The sequence below is a fragment of the Capra hircus genome, chromosome 3 (assembly GCF_001704415.2).
Source record: "Capra hircus breed San Clemente chromosome 3, ASM170441v1, whole genome shotgun sequence".
NCBI classification, from domain to species: domain Eukaryota; kingdom Metazoa; phylum Chordata; class Mammalia; order Artiodactyla; family Bovidae; genus Capra; species Capra hircus.
In genome coordinates this window covers 7563803-7584025 of record NC_030810.1, presented here as the reverse complement: position 1 = coordinate 7584025, position 20223 = coordinate 7563803, and the positions used below count along the sequence as shown (strand labels likewise).

Here is a 20223-nt window from a genome sequence, read left to right as displayed (position 1 = left end):
CATCACTCATAAAGGTCAGTCCTATTCAGCCTCTCTCCATAGTATTACAAGACAGTTCTCTTAAAAAGAAATTTCAGGGACTTCCCTGGTGGTTCAGTGGCCAAGACTCCGCACTCCCAATGCGGGGGGTCCAGGTTTGATCCCTGGTCAGGGAACTAGATTCTACATGCCACAGCTAAGAGGTTGCATGCTGTAACCTGGCCCAGACTAATAAACAAATAATAATAATAATGAAAAGAAACTTCATACCCACACATGATTACTTAACTGTGTCAGTCACACAGACTCCTGCCTCTGGGTTAATTCTAAGATAACAGAGTGTATGCGGGTGTACAGTGCACACTTAGTCGCATCTAACTCTTTGCGACCCCAAGGACTGTAGCCTGCCAGGCTCCTCTGTCCATGGGATTCCCCAGGCAAGAATACTGGAGTGGCATTATTAGAGAAATACAAATCAAAACCACAATGAGGTATCATTTCACACTGGTCAGAATGGCTGCCATCAAAAAGTCTATAAACAATAAATGCTGGAGAGGGTGTAGAGAAAAGGGAACCCTCTTACACTGTTGGTGGGAATGCAAACTGGTACAGCCACTATGGAGAACAGTGTGGACATTCCTTAAAAAACTGGAAATAGAACTGCCATATGACCCAGCAATCCCACTGCTGGGCATACACACTGAGGAAACCAGAACTGAAAGAGACACATGTACCCCAATGTTCATCGCAACACTGTTTATAATAGCCAGGACATGGAAGCAACCTAGAAGTCCATCGGCAGACAAATAGATAAGGACGTTGTGGTACATATACACAATGGAATATTACTCAGCTATAAACAAGAATACATTTGAGTCATTTCTAATGAGGTGGATGAAACTGGAGCCTATTATACAGAATGAAATAAATCAGAAAGAGAAATACCAATATAGCATATTAATGCATATTTATGCAATTTAGAAAGATGGTAACGAAGATCCTATATGCAAGGCAGCAAGAGAGACACAGATGTAAAGAAGAGTCTTTTGGACTCTGTGGGAGAAGGCGAGGGTGGGATGACTTGAGAGAATAGCATTGAAACATGTATATTACCATATGTGAAACAGATGACTAGTGCAAGTTTGATGCATGAAGCAGGGCACTCAAAGGTGGTGCACTGGGACAACCCAGAGGGATGGGATGGGGAGAGCGGGAGGGGCGTTCAGGATGGTGGGATACATGTGCACCCATGGCTGATTCCTGTCCATGTATGGCAAAACCACCACAATATTGTAATCATCCTCCAATTAAAATGAGTTAATTAAAAAAAAAATACTGGAGTGGGCTGCCCTTTCCTTCTCCAGGGGATCTTCCTGACCCTGGGATCGAACTAGTGTCACCTGCATACGCTGCACTGGCAGGTGGATTCTCACCACTGCACCACCCGGCCAGCCCTGCGGTAACAGAGATGCACACTGTGAAACACGAAGAGCACGGCTGGCTGGATTTCAGCATCACGGCAGGGACTGAGGCCTTCTCCGCCTGAAACGCTACCCCAAGCAGGGCCAATCCCCAAGTCTACCTATATCAACACTGTCAGGATTGGCTCAGAAATAAACTTTTAATGGAAAAGTTCAGAAGTATTAGACAATTTTAGAAATCCTGATCCTATATTAAAGTATCATTCAAATCAACTAAAGTTAAAGAAGAAATCGCCTGCTTTTCTTTGTACAATGGGAAACTCAAAAGAAAGCTAATAATTTTGATAAATGATACAATTTTTCAGAAAATTAATTAATTTCTATGGGGGAGTGCTTCCATTTTCTACTGCTCTTTTCCTTGACAGGATGTAGTGTGGGGTAAAGTAAAATTAAGAAAAAGAAACAGCAGGGAAACCAAGGCTGGAGTCCGAGTTCTACTGCGAACTAATGTCTGACCCTAGGCAAGCTATTACATCACTTTAAGTCACAATTTCCTCATCTTTAAAATGGGGCTATCTTGTCCTCCTGAAGTTGAAGAATCAAATGAAACAATTTATATGAAAGCACTGTAAGCAAATAAAGAGCACTATTGATGTTGTCATTAAAATACAACTGGATAAATTATTTGCAGACCATTATTATAACCATGTTTGTTTTAGTAGACGTTTTCCTTCCCTTATAAATCTTGTTAATAAATGTTATTCCACAACGAAAGCAAGAAAAGTTAGTTGCTTTTGTTTAGTGGCTCTTGGTTTTAGGCAACATAATTATCTATCTTTTTACTCCTTTTAAAAAGCAATTCTTTAATTTATTTTCCTTGAAACAGACAACCTTATACTCTTTCTCTCCCCCAAATTAAATACACCAGGCTTGCTTCTTCTCTGAAAATGTGCTGACAGGACCCTTTGAGTCTTGACTGTGAAGAAGAGCTCTTTAAAAACACGGAGAAGTGAAGGGAGACATTTGGGCCATCCCTCTATGGAAGTGGCAGATGTAGGATTTTTCTAAGCTGCTGTGAAAAATAAATAGCTGAATCCTAAACAGAAGTTTAAAAAGGAAAATCCAGCTTGAGATGGATCTTAATGTCTGTTAAGAGGAAGTGAGGCTAAATTACCTGAAATATTGATTGTCGAAGATCTCCTAAAGTTTTCCTTTTATCAAAGGTCAAATCCCACATGCTTTCTGTTTGAGACACTACTGGGTGCAGAGCCCCATTGAAGAAATGATAATGGGGGCCGAGGTGGAGATGCAATTCAACAGTATTGTTTGTAGAATCACATTCTGCCCTTTAAAGAGCATAAGAAACACATAAATGCCATGTTTTTATAAAAGATACTGTTTTATCTCAAACCAAAAGTATCTGATTTACAATAAAAAGAAGTTCTCCACTTAAGTAATTATAATTAACATTCTTCCATGCTCCAAGAGGTCTCATTTCAGTTTCTCAATTAATAGCTCTGCCACTGTGAATTCCAAGGATAATGGTTTTAATGTACGCTGTGCAGTGTTACTCTGAACAAATATTGACACTTGAAATCTTCCAGTGCTGAGATTATGATTACGAGCAAAATGCTGGAAACATGCTCCTAAACCGTGGTAAGCGCTGTGGCCCGCCTGCTGCATTCTTTCTGGAACTATTAGCAATCGCCTGCCACTCTTCCCCAGTAGCATGCTGGACACCTTCTGACCTGGGGAGTGCATCTTGCGGTGTCATATCCTTTTGCCTTTTCATACTGTTCATGGGCTTCCTGTGGCAAGAGTACTGGAGTGGTTTGCCATTTCCTCCTCCAGTGGACCACGTTTTGTCAGAACTCTCCACCATGACCCGTCCGTCTTGGGTGGCCCTGCACGGCATGGCTCATAGTTTCATTGAGTTACGCAAGCCCCTTCGCCACGACAAGGCTGTGATCCATGAAGGGGTTACAACTTCTATTTTCCTCCTTCCTTCCACCAGACCTCACAGACTCTCCCGTAAACTATCTGAAGTCAGCCTCACGATCCCTGGAGTCTACTCTCTCCAGGTCATATGTCCTCAGCAGCAGCCTTGCATCTGCTACACTTCTGAATACATGGAGCTTCTGTGAGGCACTACACCAGAAACACCAGAGCTCAGCCAATGGAGAGCTAGATGACTCATCTGTAGCCTCCACTCAGGTACCTCAGGCACAGATCTGTGAATGCGGTCAAACGACACATTAGCTTTTGATGACCACAGTATAAAGCTTAGTGCTGGCTGACTAAAAACCCCCTGGGTTGTTCCTGTTTTTAATACTAACTGCTAATCCACACCACTCATGGAGGTTGGTTATTTTTCACACTTCAGATATTTGACTCTGATAAATTTTTATATTTTTAGTGCCTTGATTTTTGTTGAGATCTATTTCCTTTGATCTTAATTTGCTGTTCAATCAATTTATTTTTTCTCAGCTTCAAATCAATGATAAAAATGTTGAACACATACCTGCTATGTATGCAGCCCCTTGGGTCTCTAAGGAGACTGTAGGAACATCCATTTCCCTAATCCAGTACCCTATGGACCCACCAACCCAGAAAACAAATAAAAAACCAGTTCTTCATGGTCCAAGGTTAGACCTCAAAAGAAAAATGTTGAGATCATCAAGTTCTCACAAATCATCCATTTAATAATCCATTGTAGGTTTTCGCCCAAGACTGACATTAAGCCAAACAGTCTGCAGACCCCACACTTCCTCCCTTTTGCCTATCTCTGGTGTGCTGTCACTACAGGCCAGTTCTCCACAACTACTTACACATGAGGAGGAATTTTCACAACAGACTTTGTGTCGAGGAAATAACTCAATCAGTACAATCGAGTGCTCAGATTTCTCTAGTTTTCTTAGACTTTGATCCCTACTTAACAATGGCCATTTAAGTGTCATTATTTCATCACTCTCACAGATAAGGGTAATTTCAAAGTAAAAGATACTCTCAGTATTAAAATTCAGCAGCTAATAACAAGACATTGGCATTAAATAGTTCACTTTTTTTCTTCTTTAATTTTCATTACTGAATACTTAAGACCTCAGTTAGGTCTTTGCTCCCCAGAAAAACCTTTCAAACTCTAAAAGTAACTTAAGGTTACCTTTTTATTTGTAGTTCAATGTTAGCTGCATCCATTTCACTCAGCAAATGACATGGAACCTTGTACCGTGGGTTAGCTCGAGCTGTGAACAAAACTTTTCATTAACTTGTGCTGACTAAATAAAATCTGGGTGCTGAAAAGGAAGTATAGAAAACTTTAAAGGACCATGCTGGGAGCTAGGAAAGCTTCTACAATCTGCGTGAATACAAATTTTCTCTGGATCTTAGTTTTCCCATCTGTAAATTGAAAATATTAAAACATAAAAAAGGTAAACAGTTCTTTAAGCCAAGCTAGAGAATTCCATTTCTTCAACTCTTTTTAAATATACTTTTAAAAAAGAACATGTGCTATTTTCTTCCTGATACCAAATGATCATTATAAATGAAAGTTCTAGAAATGTTTTTTAATGTAAAAGAAATAAATATCACCTATAATCACACTCTTAGGGAATACTGCTAAAATGTGATCTATATACTTTTCTTGGAGGATCTATATATACTTCTGGTGTTTAGTCTACACAGTGTGTCTGTACACACACACACACACACACACACACACACACATACACACATCCCACATCTATTTAAAATAACTGAGATTATAGTCAACAAACATATAACTCGCTTTTTCATTTAATACACTGTGAATATTTTTCCAAAGCTTTAAATGACTGCATGGTAGCCCATTCTATAAATAGCTGAATTAATCCATTTCTGTTGGACATTCGGGTGATGTCCAGTTAGTCATTACTACAAAGTAACAGGGGTAATGAGTATCTCTGAACAGCTCGTTATTTCAAAACAAATCTGTACAATTATTGGCTTAAGGTTTTTAAATACATATAACCAAAGCGGTTGTATTACTTTATATACCTACCAAATGTAGTGGAAGTGCTAATTGTTGAGAACCAGATTAACAGAAATACTTGATTTGGGAGGATAAAAGTCACTCACTGCTATTATGATTCATGTTTTTTGGTTATGGGCTAGATAGATCTTTTTTGGCAGTTTATTGGTTGTTCTTATTTCTTCTTTTGTACATTATTTATATCCCTTTTCCAATTCACTACTGAGCACAATGGAATAAATGTAAGCGCAGTCTACAGACAGGGAAGATAAATCTGTCACATATCTTTCTGTTTCCCACTGGCCTGTCATCTGCCTTCTGGCGTTGTATAATAGGGCTAATGTGGGCTTCCCTGGCAGCTCAGGTGGTAAAGAGCGCCTGCAACTCAGGAGGCCAGGTTCAGTCCCCAGGTTGGGAAGATCCCCTAGAGAAGGGAATGGTTACCCACTCCAGTATTCTTGCCTGGAGAATTCCATGGCCAGAGGAGTCTGGCAGGCTATAGTCTAAGGGGTCACAAAGTGTCACAAGTGTTAGTCACAACTAAATGACTAACACACAGACAGCTAAGGTTTGCATCACTTTTCCTTCATTTTTTTGGTTGCTTTCAAGCTAAGAAAGGTCTTTTCTATCTTAAGATCAGAAAAATATCTACATTTTATACATTTTAAGGCTTCTTTTTTACATAAACATTAAAGGAAATATAATATGAAAGGGATAAATATAATCACTTGTACTAACTGTTAATTCAAGTGATTAGCAACTAACCAACTTCCCAGTTGTATTTACAGAGTAATTCATTTTCCCCCTATTTATCTGAAAGGCTACCTTTTTATGGATTAAAATCCTAAAAATACTTAGATCAGCTTCTGGGCTTATTGCTCAATGATCTGTCTACCTCTGCATTAGTCTTAATTACTACACTGTCTTAATTACTACAGCATTATAAATCTTTACACTGATAGAGTAAATTTTCCTTTAGCATTCTCTCTTCAGTTTTCATTAATTTATCTTTTGAGGTGAATTTTAGAATCATTTTGCCAAGTTCCATCCCTTTAACCCCCTAAAAAACCATCAAGACTTTGGCTAGACCTTTATTTAAATTCTAAAAACATATTCAAAAGCAGAGACATTACTTTGTCAACAAAGGTCCGTCTAGTCAAGGCTATGGTTTTTCCAGTGGTCATGTTTGGATGTCAGAGTTGGACTGTGAAGAAAGCTGAGCACTGAAGAATTGATGCTTTTGAACTGTGGTGTTGGAGAAGGCTCTTGAGAGTCCCTTGGACTACAAGGACATCCAACCAGTCCACCCTAAAGGAAATCAGTCCTGGGTGTTCATTGGAAGGACTGATGCTAAAGCTGAAACTCCAATACTCTGGCCACCTCATGCGAAAAGTTGACTCATTGGAAAAGACTCTGATGCTGGGAGGGACTGGGGGCAGAAGGAGAAGGGGACAACAGAGGATGAGATGGCTGGATGGCATCACCGACTCGATGGACATGAGTTTGAGTGAACTCTGGGAGTTGGTGATGGACAGGGAAGCCTGGCGTGCTGCAAGTCGGACACGACTAAGCAACTGAACTGAACTGAAGCTAACTGGAAAACTGTCACTTAGTACATATTCTAATTATGTACACTGAAGTTCAATTCAGTGAAAAAAACAATATGTCATCTGAAAAAAACTGATATATATTTCTACAATTGTGAATTCAATTTTTCTTCAATATTTTTTATCAGAACGATTACCAGACTTTTTTCCCCTCAGGGGAAAAAACCTTTCTGGTCAATAGAACCATTACATAATTGTTACTGTTTCAGGTCCAAAGAGTTAATTTCCTTTGATTCATTGCAAATCAGTAACTACTTTATTTTTATTCCTTATAAAAATGATCACTATTCTCATTATCCAAGAACAGTATCCTCATCTGTAATCATAAATACGTTTCAATCTAAACAGCTTTCCTAGTTAGGATTTTTCACTTTTGCATAAATTCTGGGAAGTGATTTAAAAATAGTCTTACAGACTAATTAATGTTAGTAGCTTAAGCTCAAAAATTTATCATTGTGGATCTCAGTGTTTAACCTCCACCATGGTATCAGTTCTCTTAGAAGATTCAGCAAAGAGGGCTTCAAAGATACTTCAACTGCTTAAAAACTTACTACCTTGAGGAAAAGGAAAAAAGAAAATAAAAGGGAACACATGAAAATAAGACCAAGGCCAATTGCAACCCAATGACAACACATGCTTGAACTGCAGAGACAAGCCTGAATGAAGAACAATTGTGTCTGCTCTGCCCACACAACAAGAAAACATGATGTGATCCAAGGAAATGCCATTGTGAAAATCTAACTATGGCCTCATACTACCTGGTGAAAAAAACCAGAAATATATCATCTTTTTATGACAAAATGTTGACTTTCTGGTATAGTTCTGGTTAACTTGAAAATATTTTAAACATTCCAAGAGTAAACCTTCTTCTAAAAGGGCAAAACTTCAAATAGCACTCAATATTTATCTTCTATAGTCATCAGCTTAAACAAAAAGGGACATTTATCTTGCCATACCTTCAGGGGGTCTCTGTAACTGGGATTTCCGATAAAACAGCATGTAGGCACTTTCTTTTCCTTGAAATTGCTGTTCAATATCCTTTTCCTTGATTGGTTGGACTCTGGAATCATTTATATCAAACCAGTGAGGACAGGAGGGCCCATCATTTAACTTTAAGGATTCTGAAGTAAGTGTCTTGAAAAGTCGTTGATCATTTCTTTGGATATCAGACTCAACCTGGAGAGAAGAGTCCTTCAATAGACGAACTGTACTTTCGTCTGAACTGAGCAGAAATATCTGAGAATGAAGCTGCAAAAACTGTACAGAAACAAAAAACAAACATTAGGTTAACAAAAAAAATTTTCATTGACATGATTAAAAAATGTTTCCTTTCTGTGTATGTCAACTTTTTGGCCTGACCAGTTAAGAGGGAAAAAAATTTCATTTGGGCCATAATAAAACATTTAATAAAAACCAGAGTGCTTTCTGTTGAACAGTCTAATAGCTATATCCAGGGAGAAAGCTGCCATGACACAATCTTTTTTAGTGTTTTGGTTTTTTTTTGGACATTCCTACCCCTGGGCCCTAGCCTCTCAGCACATGCCCTGTGATGACACAGTCTTAAACATGTTTTAATTACATCTCAATAACTGTTTTAATGCTGTTTTAAAAAGTCTTTACTGAAACAGATTACATAAACACTTTCAAAATGTTTAAAGCAATCCAAACAAAGCAGAAAACAAAGGAAATTACACAATGAAGCATCATAGAAGATAATCCTTACAAAAGTATGGGATATAGTCATAATTACAAGCTTACATAAATTAAATTAAGTATTGTCTTTCCTGGAAGCTGACAGGCTAGCTCAAGAAACCAAAACATTGAAAGGTTAAGTCATAATCTCAAAGATGCTCAAATTCCTCCAGCTAAAGGATTAGGAAGAAAAAAATTTTCTTCCCCAGCCTACTCCATCTTTCCACCCTAATTTCTACATGGCCTGTACCTCTTCCTTTTGTCTCAGCACAAACTACTTCACACAGAAAATCACTTGGGGGCATATGGAACATTTTCTTAGCTCATCAAACAACACAGAAAGGTGATTTTCTCATTTTTCTCTTGGAAAGGAAGAATTTCTAATGATGCATACTCTCTGATCAAACAGATGACCCAGAGGTAATATGTTAACACTATATATAACAGATGGTTTCAGTAATGAATACTTTCCATATAGCAATTTTTCTCTTTGTTCGATAGTTGAAGATTAACTCTTTTAAACTTCAAACTTCAGTGTAGTCTGGTCCCAGTAATGGCAGAGAATTTTATTATTAGAGTAACCCCACTGATTAAAAATCATAAACTTTAAGCAAAATAAAGAAAACAACTGTTTGAAGAGTAACCAAAAGCAGACAAAGTGGGGGTGGGGGAGTCATAACCCTTCAAAAAGGGAAACGAGCTGGGTGAGCTCCACACGGACCCGCCACTTTCCAGTCTGCTGCACAGAACGACAGGAAGAGAGTTCAAGAGAAGGGCAGGAGTCTTACTGGACTCAGGAGAATGCCAGAGAGGCAGGAGAGTGAAAGAGAAAATTCCAGAAGTAACCCTATATCAAAACCTACTCCCATCCTTAGCTGACTTTTGAATGCACATGTACAGTCTGAGACCCAAGGAACCGAGGGGAAAGCAACAGCTGGGAGATCCAAGATATGATCCAAAATCCAGAGATTTTGGCCCCTGCTGCTGGACAGGAAGAGCATGGAGCTGAAGTCCTGCCAAGTCTGAGGCATACGACAAACACCTCAGGCTTTCCACTGAGATTCTAGAAGGGTCCCGTCTTAGGTCAGGGATTGGTAAACTTTTCTGTAAAGGGCTAGACAGTAATAGTTTAGGCTTTGTGGGCTAAGATGCAAACCTGAGCCCCTTTTTAAGCATAACCGTTTGAAAATGTAAAGACAGTTCTTAGCTGGGGGCTGTACAAAATAGGGCAGCAATCCCTAGCCTGCCCATGCTTGCTAACCTCTGCCTTAAGCGGGAGGACCATGCAGGCCCCAGGACTAACAGCTACTCCCCAGGACTGTCAGCTACACTGCAACAGATCCACCCTACCAAAGCCCCAAATGAAGCTTCCACAGGATCAAGGTGATTCAAAGTTACTTAAGGGTCTGTTAGATTATAATGAAAAACTCTTATACTCCACAGCCTCTAAAACACATCTTCCACAATGTCCAACAAGCAATATAAGAGTATGTGGCATGCAAAGAAACAGGACAATGTGATTCATAATAAAGAGATAAGATAGTCAACTCACAAGAGACAAAAAAGTGAATATAGACCCAGAAATAATCCAGATGTTATAATAGTAAAGTTATTGAAATACATAAATTTATAGGAAAGGAGGTACAGAGTAGGTTCAAATGTGGAATTACAGCAAAGAAACGGGCATGTTAAATAAGACCTAAGTGAAAAATCTACAGCTGAATAAGATAATAACTGAAACAAAAAAATTCACTGGCTGGGCTTGACAGAAGACTGGATACAGCAGAAGACAGGTCAATGGAAATTACCCAAATTGGAGCCAAGGGGGAAACTGCACCCCCCCCCAAAACCCTACGAGAATATCTATGACCAGTGAGGAAATACTGAATAGTCCATATATATATAACTGTACGTTTTGAAGAAGAGAGAGATAATAGAGTAGAAAAATAAATTGAAAATATAATGGCCAAAACTGAAGAAAGATTTCAAACCTGGTATAAAAAAACTTAGCAGATACAAAGCAAATAAACACAAAGAATGCCATACCAAGACACATTATTGTTAAACTGCTAAAGACCAAAGATAAAGAGATGATTTTAAAAGTAAACAGAAAAAAAGACATGTTACATTTAAGCGACACTGACTTCTCAGCCAAAATAAAGGAAGCCAGAACATAATAAAATGACATTTTAAAGTGCCGGAAAAAAAACAAATAAAAGCTATTAACCTAAAATTTTACATCCAGCAAGAATGCCATTTAAAAAAATGAAAGCAAAATAAAAATATCAGACAAACAAAAAGTGAGAATACTTTTGCCCGTGGTTCTAGATGCCCGGAAAAACACTAAAGGAAGATCTCTAGGCTGAAGGGAAAGGATATTAGATGTAAACTTGGACATGCAAGAAGGAACAATAAACACCAGATTGGGTAAAATAAAACATGCTTTTTTTCCATTAATTTATTTAAAAGTCATTTAAATGTTTAAAGGAAACACATACATACAAACACATGGTGCATTTACAAATAATGGTAAGATACAAGACAACAGCAGAAAAGGATGAGTAGGAAAATGGAATTATACTACTGTAAGCCTCTTATATGGTACATGAATTGTTACATTATTGGTCTGTAAATTACAATACTAACTTATGTATAGTGCAATCCCTACAGTAAAAAAATTAAAGAACTACAGCCAAAAAGTCAACAGAGGAGACAAAAATAAAACATTAAAAATTACTCGATTAATTCAAAAGGCAAGAAAGAAAAAAAAAAGGAACAAAGAATAAAGGAGGCAAATAAAAATCAAATGGTTAGATGATGAATTCAACTCAACTATGCAAATTAATACATTAAAAATAAATGGACTGAATATTCTAATTAAAAGGGGGACTATCAAACTCTATTATTTGTTAGAAAACAGATGAACAAAAGAGAAAAACAAATGCAAAGCTGTTTCTTTGAAAAGGTTAATAACCTTGATAAACCCCTAGCAAGACTGATGAAAAAGAAATCTAAAAAACACAAATTACCAATATCAGAAATGAAATAGGGTCTTATAGATCCTACAGATATTAAAAGGATAATATGGTAGTATTTCAAACAACTTTATGCCAACAAATTTGACACTTTAAGAGGTTAAGTCCCTTAAAAATCGCAATTTTCCAAATAAAGGTAAAAGTTGTTTTTTGAAAAGCTGTTTTATCAAAATTTGATAAGCCCTAAAGAAAGACTTACGAAAAAAGTGAGCAAACACAAATTACTAATTTCAGGAGTGAAAATGAAGAACTTTAGGTCCTACAGACACTAAAAAAGATAATGAGATATTCTGAACAACTCCATGCCAATAAATTTGACACCATATATAAAAGGACAAATTCTTTTAAAAATATAGTTTTCTAAGACAATCCAAGAAGTAATAAAAATGTAAGTAGCTCTACAAACTAATTAAAACTAGAATATAAAAAGCTTCCCATAAAAACATTTCAGGTCTAACTAGCTTTATCAAACATTTAAGAAAGACATAATAATCTACCTCAAGAACATTCTTTCCAAGAGTATAAAAAAGTGAGAATTTCCCTGTTTTGAGTCCTCCCTAACTCTGATAATAAAATCTGACAAAGACACTACAAAAAAGGAAGTTAAAGACTCATGTCTCTCATAAACATAGGCACAAAATCTTAAAACATGAGCCAAACATTTGCCATTTCCTTCTCCAGGAGATCTTCCCGACCCAGGAACTGAACCCGGGTCTCCTGCCTTGCAGGCAGACTCTTTACTGACTGAGCTGCAAGGGAAGCTCAACATAAACAATAGAAATACATAAAACTATGCCATGATCAAATGTGATTTATCCCAGAAATGTAAGATTTGCTTTAACATTGAAAAAAGTCAACAGAATTCACTACATTAACAGAGGAAAAGAAAAGAGCCATGTGGTCACATCAATAAATGTAAACAAACAGCATTCGATAAACTCCAACCTCTATTCAAGATACAACTATCAGCTGCTTATAACACACCCAAAAGGAATCTGGGTTCACTGTGACAAGGGGCATAAAACTTGTGGCCTTCCTATGACCAAATACTCTCTACATGTCCTCTGCACTTCATGTGGCTGTTGGGCAGGACCAGTGGGACAAGGTTCAATATTGGAAAGAAAGCTGCAGGTTTAGTGGGCAAGTTTGCTACTTAGACTCTGTTCAGCCCATGAATGCGCGGGTCACGAGTGGTCACAGAAATATAAAGGCTTTGAAAGAAAGAGAGATTTCAACTATTTATGCCATTCTTGCAAAGGCAAAACTATGGATACAATAAAAAGATTAGTGGTTGTTAGGAGTCTGGAAGTGAAGGGAGATGAATACACAGAATACAATTTTTTAGTGCAGTGGAAATACTTTGTATGACATTATAACAATGGATATATGTCATTATACATTTTTTTTCTAAACCCACAGAATGTAGTACTACTTACTTCATTAGAATGAATCCTAAGATGAACTGTGGACTTTGGTGATTATAACACATTATTAGAGTTCATCCTTGGTTTAGGAAAAACAAGCTAACCAACCAACCACCCTGATGAATGATGTTGATAACATCTATGCATGTTGTGGGGAAGGGGAATATGGGAAACTTCTGTACCTTCTTATTAATTTTGTTATAAAACTGCTCATTAAACTTGTTATACAGATAAGTATACATGTTCTATACATATGTGTTTACTGGACTGACATAAAATGTATTTTTTAGGTTAAAAAAGTTTGCAAGCCACTGTAGTTAAGTTATATTGGCAAATAAAAGCACAAATTAACTTCAAAGAAAAAAAGAGATAAAACTACCAGTCAACTATGAGTAACAGCTAACTTCCTCAAACTTATGAAGAATATTTTTATTTAAAAACAAAACAATAAAGCCCCTGCACAGCTGATAACATACTTAATAGTAAAATACTGAAACACTGATCCAATTGTTTTGATTGAAAACCTAACACTGTCCATGAACTCAGGGTGAAGTGAAGTCGCTCAGTCGTGTCCGACTCTTTGCGACTCCATGGGCTGTAGACTACCAGGCTCCTCTGTCCATGGGATTTTCCAGGCAATAGTCCTGGAGTGGATCACCATTTCCTTCTCCAGAGGATCTTCCCAACCCAGGGATCGAACCCAGGTCTCCTGCATTGTAGACAGACGCTTTACCGTCTAAGCCACCAGGGAAGTCAGGGTAAATAACTTCATTTATGAACTGCGGTCTAATGAAAAGATGAACTTAAACATGGACAGAAGCACGTAAGCACCTTGCTTCTACAAGAAATAGCTCCAAATGTTTACTAAGTGTTTTGTTGCTTTGCTTGTTTTCAGCCAAGTTTTTGTCTCAATTCTGGTATTACCAGCTTTTGCTCATCTTACAGTTGAGGAAACCAGACTGCCAAGTTTAATAGAACTGTGTGTCAAAGAAAGATCAAGTGAAATGTGGATGAATGCCAGAAGACATTTCTATAAGATGATAAGCCTCAGAATATGTACTTTGCATATATACAATGGAGTATTACTCAGCTATAAAAAGGAACACATTTGAGTCAGTTCTAATGAGGTGGATGAAACTGGAGCCTATTATACAGAGTGAAGTAAGTCAGAAAGAGAAACACGAATACCGTATATTAATGCATATATATGGAATTTAGAAAGACCGTAAAGATGATCTATGCAAGGCAGCAAAATAGACACAGATGTGAAGAACAGACTTTTGGACTCTGTGGGAGAAGATGAGGGTGGGATGATTTGAGAGAATAGCATTGAAATATGTATATTACCACATGTAAGAGAGATGACCTGTGCAAGTTCAGTGCTTGAAGCAGGGCACTCAAAGCTGGTGCTCTGGAACAACCCAGAGGGATGGAATGGGGAGAGACAGGGGAGAGGGGTTTAGGATAGGGGACACATGTGTACCCATGGCTGATTCATGTTGATGTATGGCAAAAACCACTACACTACTGTAAAGTAATTATCCTCCAATTAAAATTAATTAAAAAAAAAAGAATTATGAACTTGGTGACATTTTTTGCTGTTGTGATTAAAAGCACATTCTCTATTCTTCTTTCTTAATTCTTGATTCTATGATAAATTACTAAGTCATTTAACTGATTTTTAACCATTAAGAAAAATACTAATTATATTTCTACCTAATTTAAATTTTCTTCTGCAAAGAAATTCATGTTGCCAAGATCACAATAAAATTTCTTGGGAATGGAACTTTCTAGAAGGATGTCATGAATACCTTTCGCAGTGGTCCATACTGTTTTCGGTACTTCTTATTCCAAGATATTCCTATCTTCTTCAAGAGTTTCTGGCCCAGCTGATCAACGGGAATTATATTACTCTCCTCCTTATGAAAGAAAGAAAAGTCATTTAAGAAAATCTGGTAAGATTTAAGTGCAATGCTTACGAATTCAAGGGACCAACAGGATTAATAAATGGGCCTGTAACACCAAACAAGTAGGTGGATTAACCAAAATTATTTAAAAATCAAAAGCGTTTTAAAATAGATTAAGCCTAAGTTTAGAAAACTTGAATTTTGCCACTTTCTATGTGGTAACGTTTAAACATTTCAAGAGCAATACTCAAAGTGTATTTAGAGATTTGGTAAATTTCTGATATTATGTGGGATTTTTAGAAGAAATATTTTCATGCAAAAAAAACTACTGGTCTCTTCTGAATGTTCTGAATTATAAACAACTTCTAAAAGGGGGTAAGAAGTGACTATTTCGAGCTGAAATCTGTCCCCTTACCACAAAAATTCATATGCTGAATTCCTAACTTTCAAAATTTTAACTGATTATATTTGGATAGAGCAGTTAAAGAAATGACCAAGTTAAAATGAGGCCTTTAAGGGTGGGCCCTTATCCAATCAAGCATCCTTATAAGAAAGGAAATTTGGACACACAGAGACACCAGGGATGCACATGAACACAGAAAAGGCCATCTGAGGACACAGCAAGAGCCAAACAGAGAAGCCTCAGAAGAAACCAAATCTGCAGACACCTTGATCTGGACTTCCAGCCTGAGAACTGTGAGAAAGCAGATTTCTGTTAATTAAGACACCCGTCTGTGGGATTTTATTACGTCACATTACTTTGCCAACAAAGGTCCGTCTAGTCAAGGCTATGGTATTTCCAGTGGTCATGTTTGGATGTGAGAGTTGGACTGTGAAGAAAGCTGAGCACTGAAGAATTGATGCTTTTGAACTGTGGTGTTGGAGAAGACTCTTTGAGAGCCCCTTGGACTGCAAGGAGATCCAACCACTCATTTCTAAAGGAGATCAGTCCTAAGTGTTCATTAGAAGGACTGATGCTAAAGCTGAAACTCCAATACTTTGGCCACCTCATGCCAAGAGTTGACTCATTGGAAAAGACCCTGATGCTGGGAGGGATTGGGGGCAGGAGGAGAAGGGGACGACAGAGGATGAGATGGCTGGATGGCATCACCGACTCGATGGACATGAGTTTGAGTGAACTCTGGGAGTTGGTGATGGACAGGGAGGCCTGGCGTGCTGCGATTCATGGGGTCGCAGAGAGTCGGACAAGACTGAGCGACTGAACTGAACTAGCAGACTAATACAGTAGCCATAGACCAATATTCAGCCTAGGTCTCTAGAAGGAAACTGAGAAAAAAATGTTAAGAATGAATGAATAAATAAAAAGAGACTACCATCTTTACAATAGGGTACAAGATAAAGATTAAAAGTCATACACTTGAGGTATTGTCAGTACTGGGAATGAAAAAGGGGACATAACTTCAGGTCCTAAAGACATTAAAAGGATAATATGGGAAAACGGTAAATTCCAAAGAAGTATATACAATATATTCCAATTATATTTAAAGTAACAATAACAACAATAATAATATCCAAAGAAATCTTGTAACCCAATCTTAACATATCTATACAAACACAAAAGAAATAAAAATGCAAAGAATATAGATCATAGTGTTAAAAGTCACCAGACATTTGGTTTAAACTTATTTCCTTTATATACTTTCAATTTTTTCCCTCAAAATTTCTACCATTCGTGTTTCTTTTATAATCAGAAAGCCTCTAATAAAAATTTTTTTTCAATAGATAGATAATTTCCCCCCAAAAGACTATGAATAGTAACAGTATCTATCATTTCTACCAACTAAATCATATAGCTGATATATACATAAACACACACATATACTCTTTCTACCTGTAATAAGATTGCTTTTAAAATCACCAATGGATCATCAATCTCCTCTTTATTCTGAATATCTTCCAAATTCACATCTGGTTTACTTTTGTCCTCCTAAAGAAGGAAAAAAATAAAAAAAAGTTTCTATCACTAATCTCTTAGTAATTAGCAAAACAGGAATGCTTGTGCCTCGGAGGTTTCAAGATGAAGAAATGATGATAAAAATATCATACTAATTTGTATGTGCTTTGGAATCAGGCAGTTTGGCTTTGAATTTCAACTGTGGTTGAATAAGCCTGGACAAACTACTTATCTCTCTAGCATTTCTATAAATTGGGATTGCAAGGTAAATAAAGCTTCTAGCACAGTGGTCCCCAACCTGGACACTCCCTTGCTTGCTTGCTTGCTAAGTCACTTCAGTCGTGTCCGACTCTGTGTGACCCCATAGACAGCAGCCCACCAGGCTCCCCGTCCCTGGGATTCTCCGGGCAAGAACACTGGAGTGGGTTGCCATTTCCTTCTCCAATGCATGAAAATGGAAAGTGAAAGTGAAGTCACTCAGTCGTGTCTAACTCTTCATGACCCCATGGACTGCAGCCTACCAGGCTCCTTTATCCATGGGATTTTCCAGGCAAGACTATTGGAGTGGGCTGCCATTGCCTTCTCTGGGACACTCCCTTAGTCCCCTTCTTTCAGAGTTTTAAGTTTCATTATGCAGGCACGACTGATTGAATCATTGGCCTTTGGTGACCCATCATTGGTCCCTGGTGGCTCAGGGGTGAAAGAATCTGCTTGCAACACAGGAGACATGAGATCGATCCCTGGGTCAAGAGATCCCCTGGAGGAGGGCATGCATCCTGTACTCTTGCCTGGGATATCCCATGGTCAGAGGAGCCTGTCAGGCTGCCGTACATGGGGTCGCAAAGAGTCAGACATGACTGCAGCAATGAGCACACACCACCAAACTCAATCTCCAGCCCCTGGTCCCTCCCTGGTCAGGGGAAGGGGCTGAAGGTTCTAACCCTCTAACCATGTGATTGGTCCCTCTGGTGACCAGCCCTCACCCTGCAGGTAACTTCATTAGCATAAACTCAGGTATGGTTGAAAGGGGATCATTATGAACAAGACAAGACAACCTTATCACTGGGGAACTCTCAAGGAGCTCTAAGCCAGGAATCCAGGACAAAGATCAAATGTATATATTTTTATTATGCCACACAAATAGATCCCAGCAAAAAGCTAGAAACCTGAAAGGGCTATGCTAAACCCCCCTCGTCAACAAAGGACAATGAGAAACTTGTTTGCTTTCACCTTGCTACTAGATGAAGGTGGAAATACACTCCCTCTAAAAACCTATAGTCACAGACAGGTCCTCATGTGAGTTCGTGGCCCAAATTCATACTAGCTGCATGGCTCTAAGACACAGATCTTATCTTCAAGGTGTTAAAGGTTGCAGGTGACCACAGGCATGTGGTAGAGCCAGACACACATTTTTCATGGAGGGTACTTTTAACTCAGGCTTCCAATCACTCCTAAACCTATTTGTATTCTTAAAAATACAAATAGGAGGTCAGTAGTTAATGACCTCTTATTTGTATTCTTAAAAAACAAATAGCCAACCAAGTCTACAGTCTAAAATAACAAAATCATGAGGAAACAAAGTCAGCAGATATCCAAAGACCCACGGTCTTCAGATACTGCAATTTTCAGGTAGAGAATAAAAAAACAGTGTGTTTAAGATGTTTAAAGGCATTCACAGGTTTCCCAGGTGGCCCTAGTGGTAAAGAAACCGCCTGCCAATGTAGGAGACATAAGAGACATGGGTTCGATTCCTGGGTTGGGAAGACCCCTTGGAGAAGGAAATGGCAACCCCCTCCAGTATTCTTGCCTGGAGAATCCCATGGACAGAGGAGCTTGGCGGGCTACAGTCCATGGCGTTGCACAGAGTTGGACACAACTGAAGTGACTTAGCATGCAAAGACATTCATGCCTAAGAAACAAGAGATTTAAAAATGGCAGGAGGGGAGAGGTAGGCTGGCATCGCCCAGGACGTGACACTGGTGCAGGGGCATGTGGCCTGGGCCGAGTCCTCCTGCTTTCTGCCAGTGTCCAACCTTGGTCTTGTGAGGACAGGCAGGTCCTACAAGCACCAGTCTCGGGGCTGACTCCTGAGAGTTACTGAAAAGCCTCCTTTGTCTCACATCCTCAAATGTTCAAAGTGATATCAACCATCAGTGAAACAAAAGCCCCCCGCTTTGGAAGGCATAAGTCAGGCTCCTCTTCATAGCAAGATCTAGGGTCACATTCTGAATAGTTAATGACCTCCATGCAAGAGGGAAGAGCTCATCTTCTAGCTGGGCTGAGAGAGACTAAAATGTTGGCTTTCACCCAAGGAACATTATATGAGTCAGGTCATTTAAAGGTGTTCCTTGCAGATGGCACCTAGCAGGGAAACTTGCAAGGGAAGAAGAAATCACCAAACTGAAAGCAGAAAAAACAATACCTGCCTGTGTTTACAGTATTTGGAGTCCTTTGTCTCTAGGCATAAGAGATCTCTCAGGATAATGGTAGTAAACAGACAAGCAGTGTCCAGCAGGTATACCTACTGAAGCTGGAACTCTTAAAGCATGCATCATTATTTGAACACCATAAAGCTCTAGATGAAAAACTAGTGATTCTTAAAGAGTGGAATAATAATAATAATAAAAGATAAATGTGATGTTTCACAGAAGTCATGAATATGTAAATATACAGGCAGAGACAGAAAGCAATCTTCTGATTGTTCTTTAAGTTTCAGGAAGATCCTGCTAAAGTACCAGAGCTTCAGACCAGAGAAGCAGTGCAGAGAGCCAAACCAAGTGAAAGCATGCCTGCCTGCCCTTTTGAGTCATATAATGGAACTGAGAGAAGAGCTTGATGCTGCTATCCTTTCCAAAGAAATGAACACAGAATTGTAGAGATATCCAAGGGAGAACAACTCAAAAGGAAGATATGGAAGAATCATTCCTTTTGAGCTACCTCACTGCACAGTGTGAAGCTTACCTCTGTGCATGATGTCAATGATAAACTTAAAAAACGAAACTGGAAATAAATACTTTATGCATCAAAAGACTGAGGATAAATCCTGCCCACTAGAGAAGTGCCTAAAATCTGACACTGGCTGAGCAAGACTGAGGAGGGCCTGTGGCCAGCATGGAGGACAGCAGAGACACAGCCCTGAGGCAGAAGCACAACTGCATGGAAGGCAGGAGCACTTTCTAAGGCTGAAGAGAGACAGGGCGACATTGGAAACAAAGGCTACCACAGAAGCATGCTGCT

General features: G+C 38.6%; 1 protein-coding gene across 8 annotated transcripts in view; it reads right to left on the bottom strand.

The window, feature by feature from the left end:
• USP40 (ubiquitin specific peptidase 40) overlaps nt 1-20223 on the bottom strand; it is an 82608-nt gene that overhangs the window by 43821 nt on the left and 18564 nt on the right. For all 8 annotated transcript variants that reach the window (XR_001295553.2, XR_001295551.2, XR_001295550.2 and 5 more), the window contains 5 exons: nt 16924-17019; nt 14976-15083; nt 7970-8270; nt 4561-4642; nt 2575-2746 (listed from right to left, as the gene is read on the bottom strand). Coding sequence is in view for 4 of the 8 variants with exons in the window: in XM_013963023.2 (XP_013818477.2) it covers nt 2575-2746; nt 4561-4642; nt 7970-8270; nt 14976-15083; nt 16924-17019 (759 nt within the window). In the remaining 4 variants the exon portion in view is untranslated. The remainder of the gene's footprint in view (nt 1-2574; nt 2747-4560; nt 4643-7969; nt 8271-14975; nt 15084-16923; nt 17020-20223) is intronic.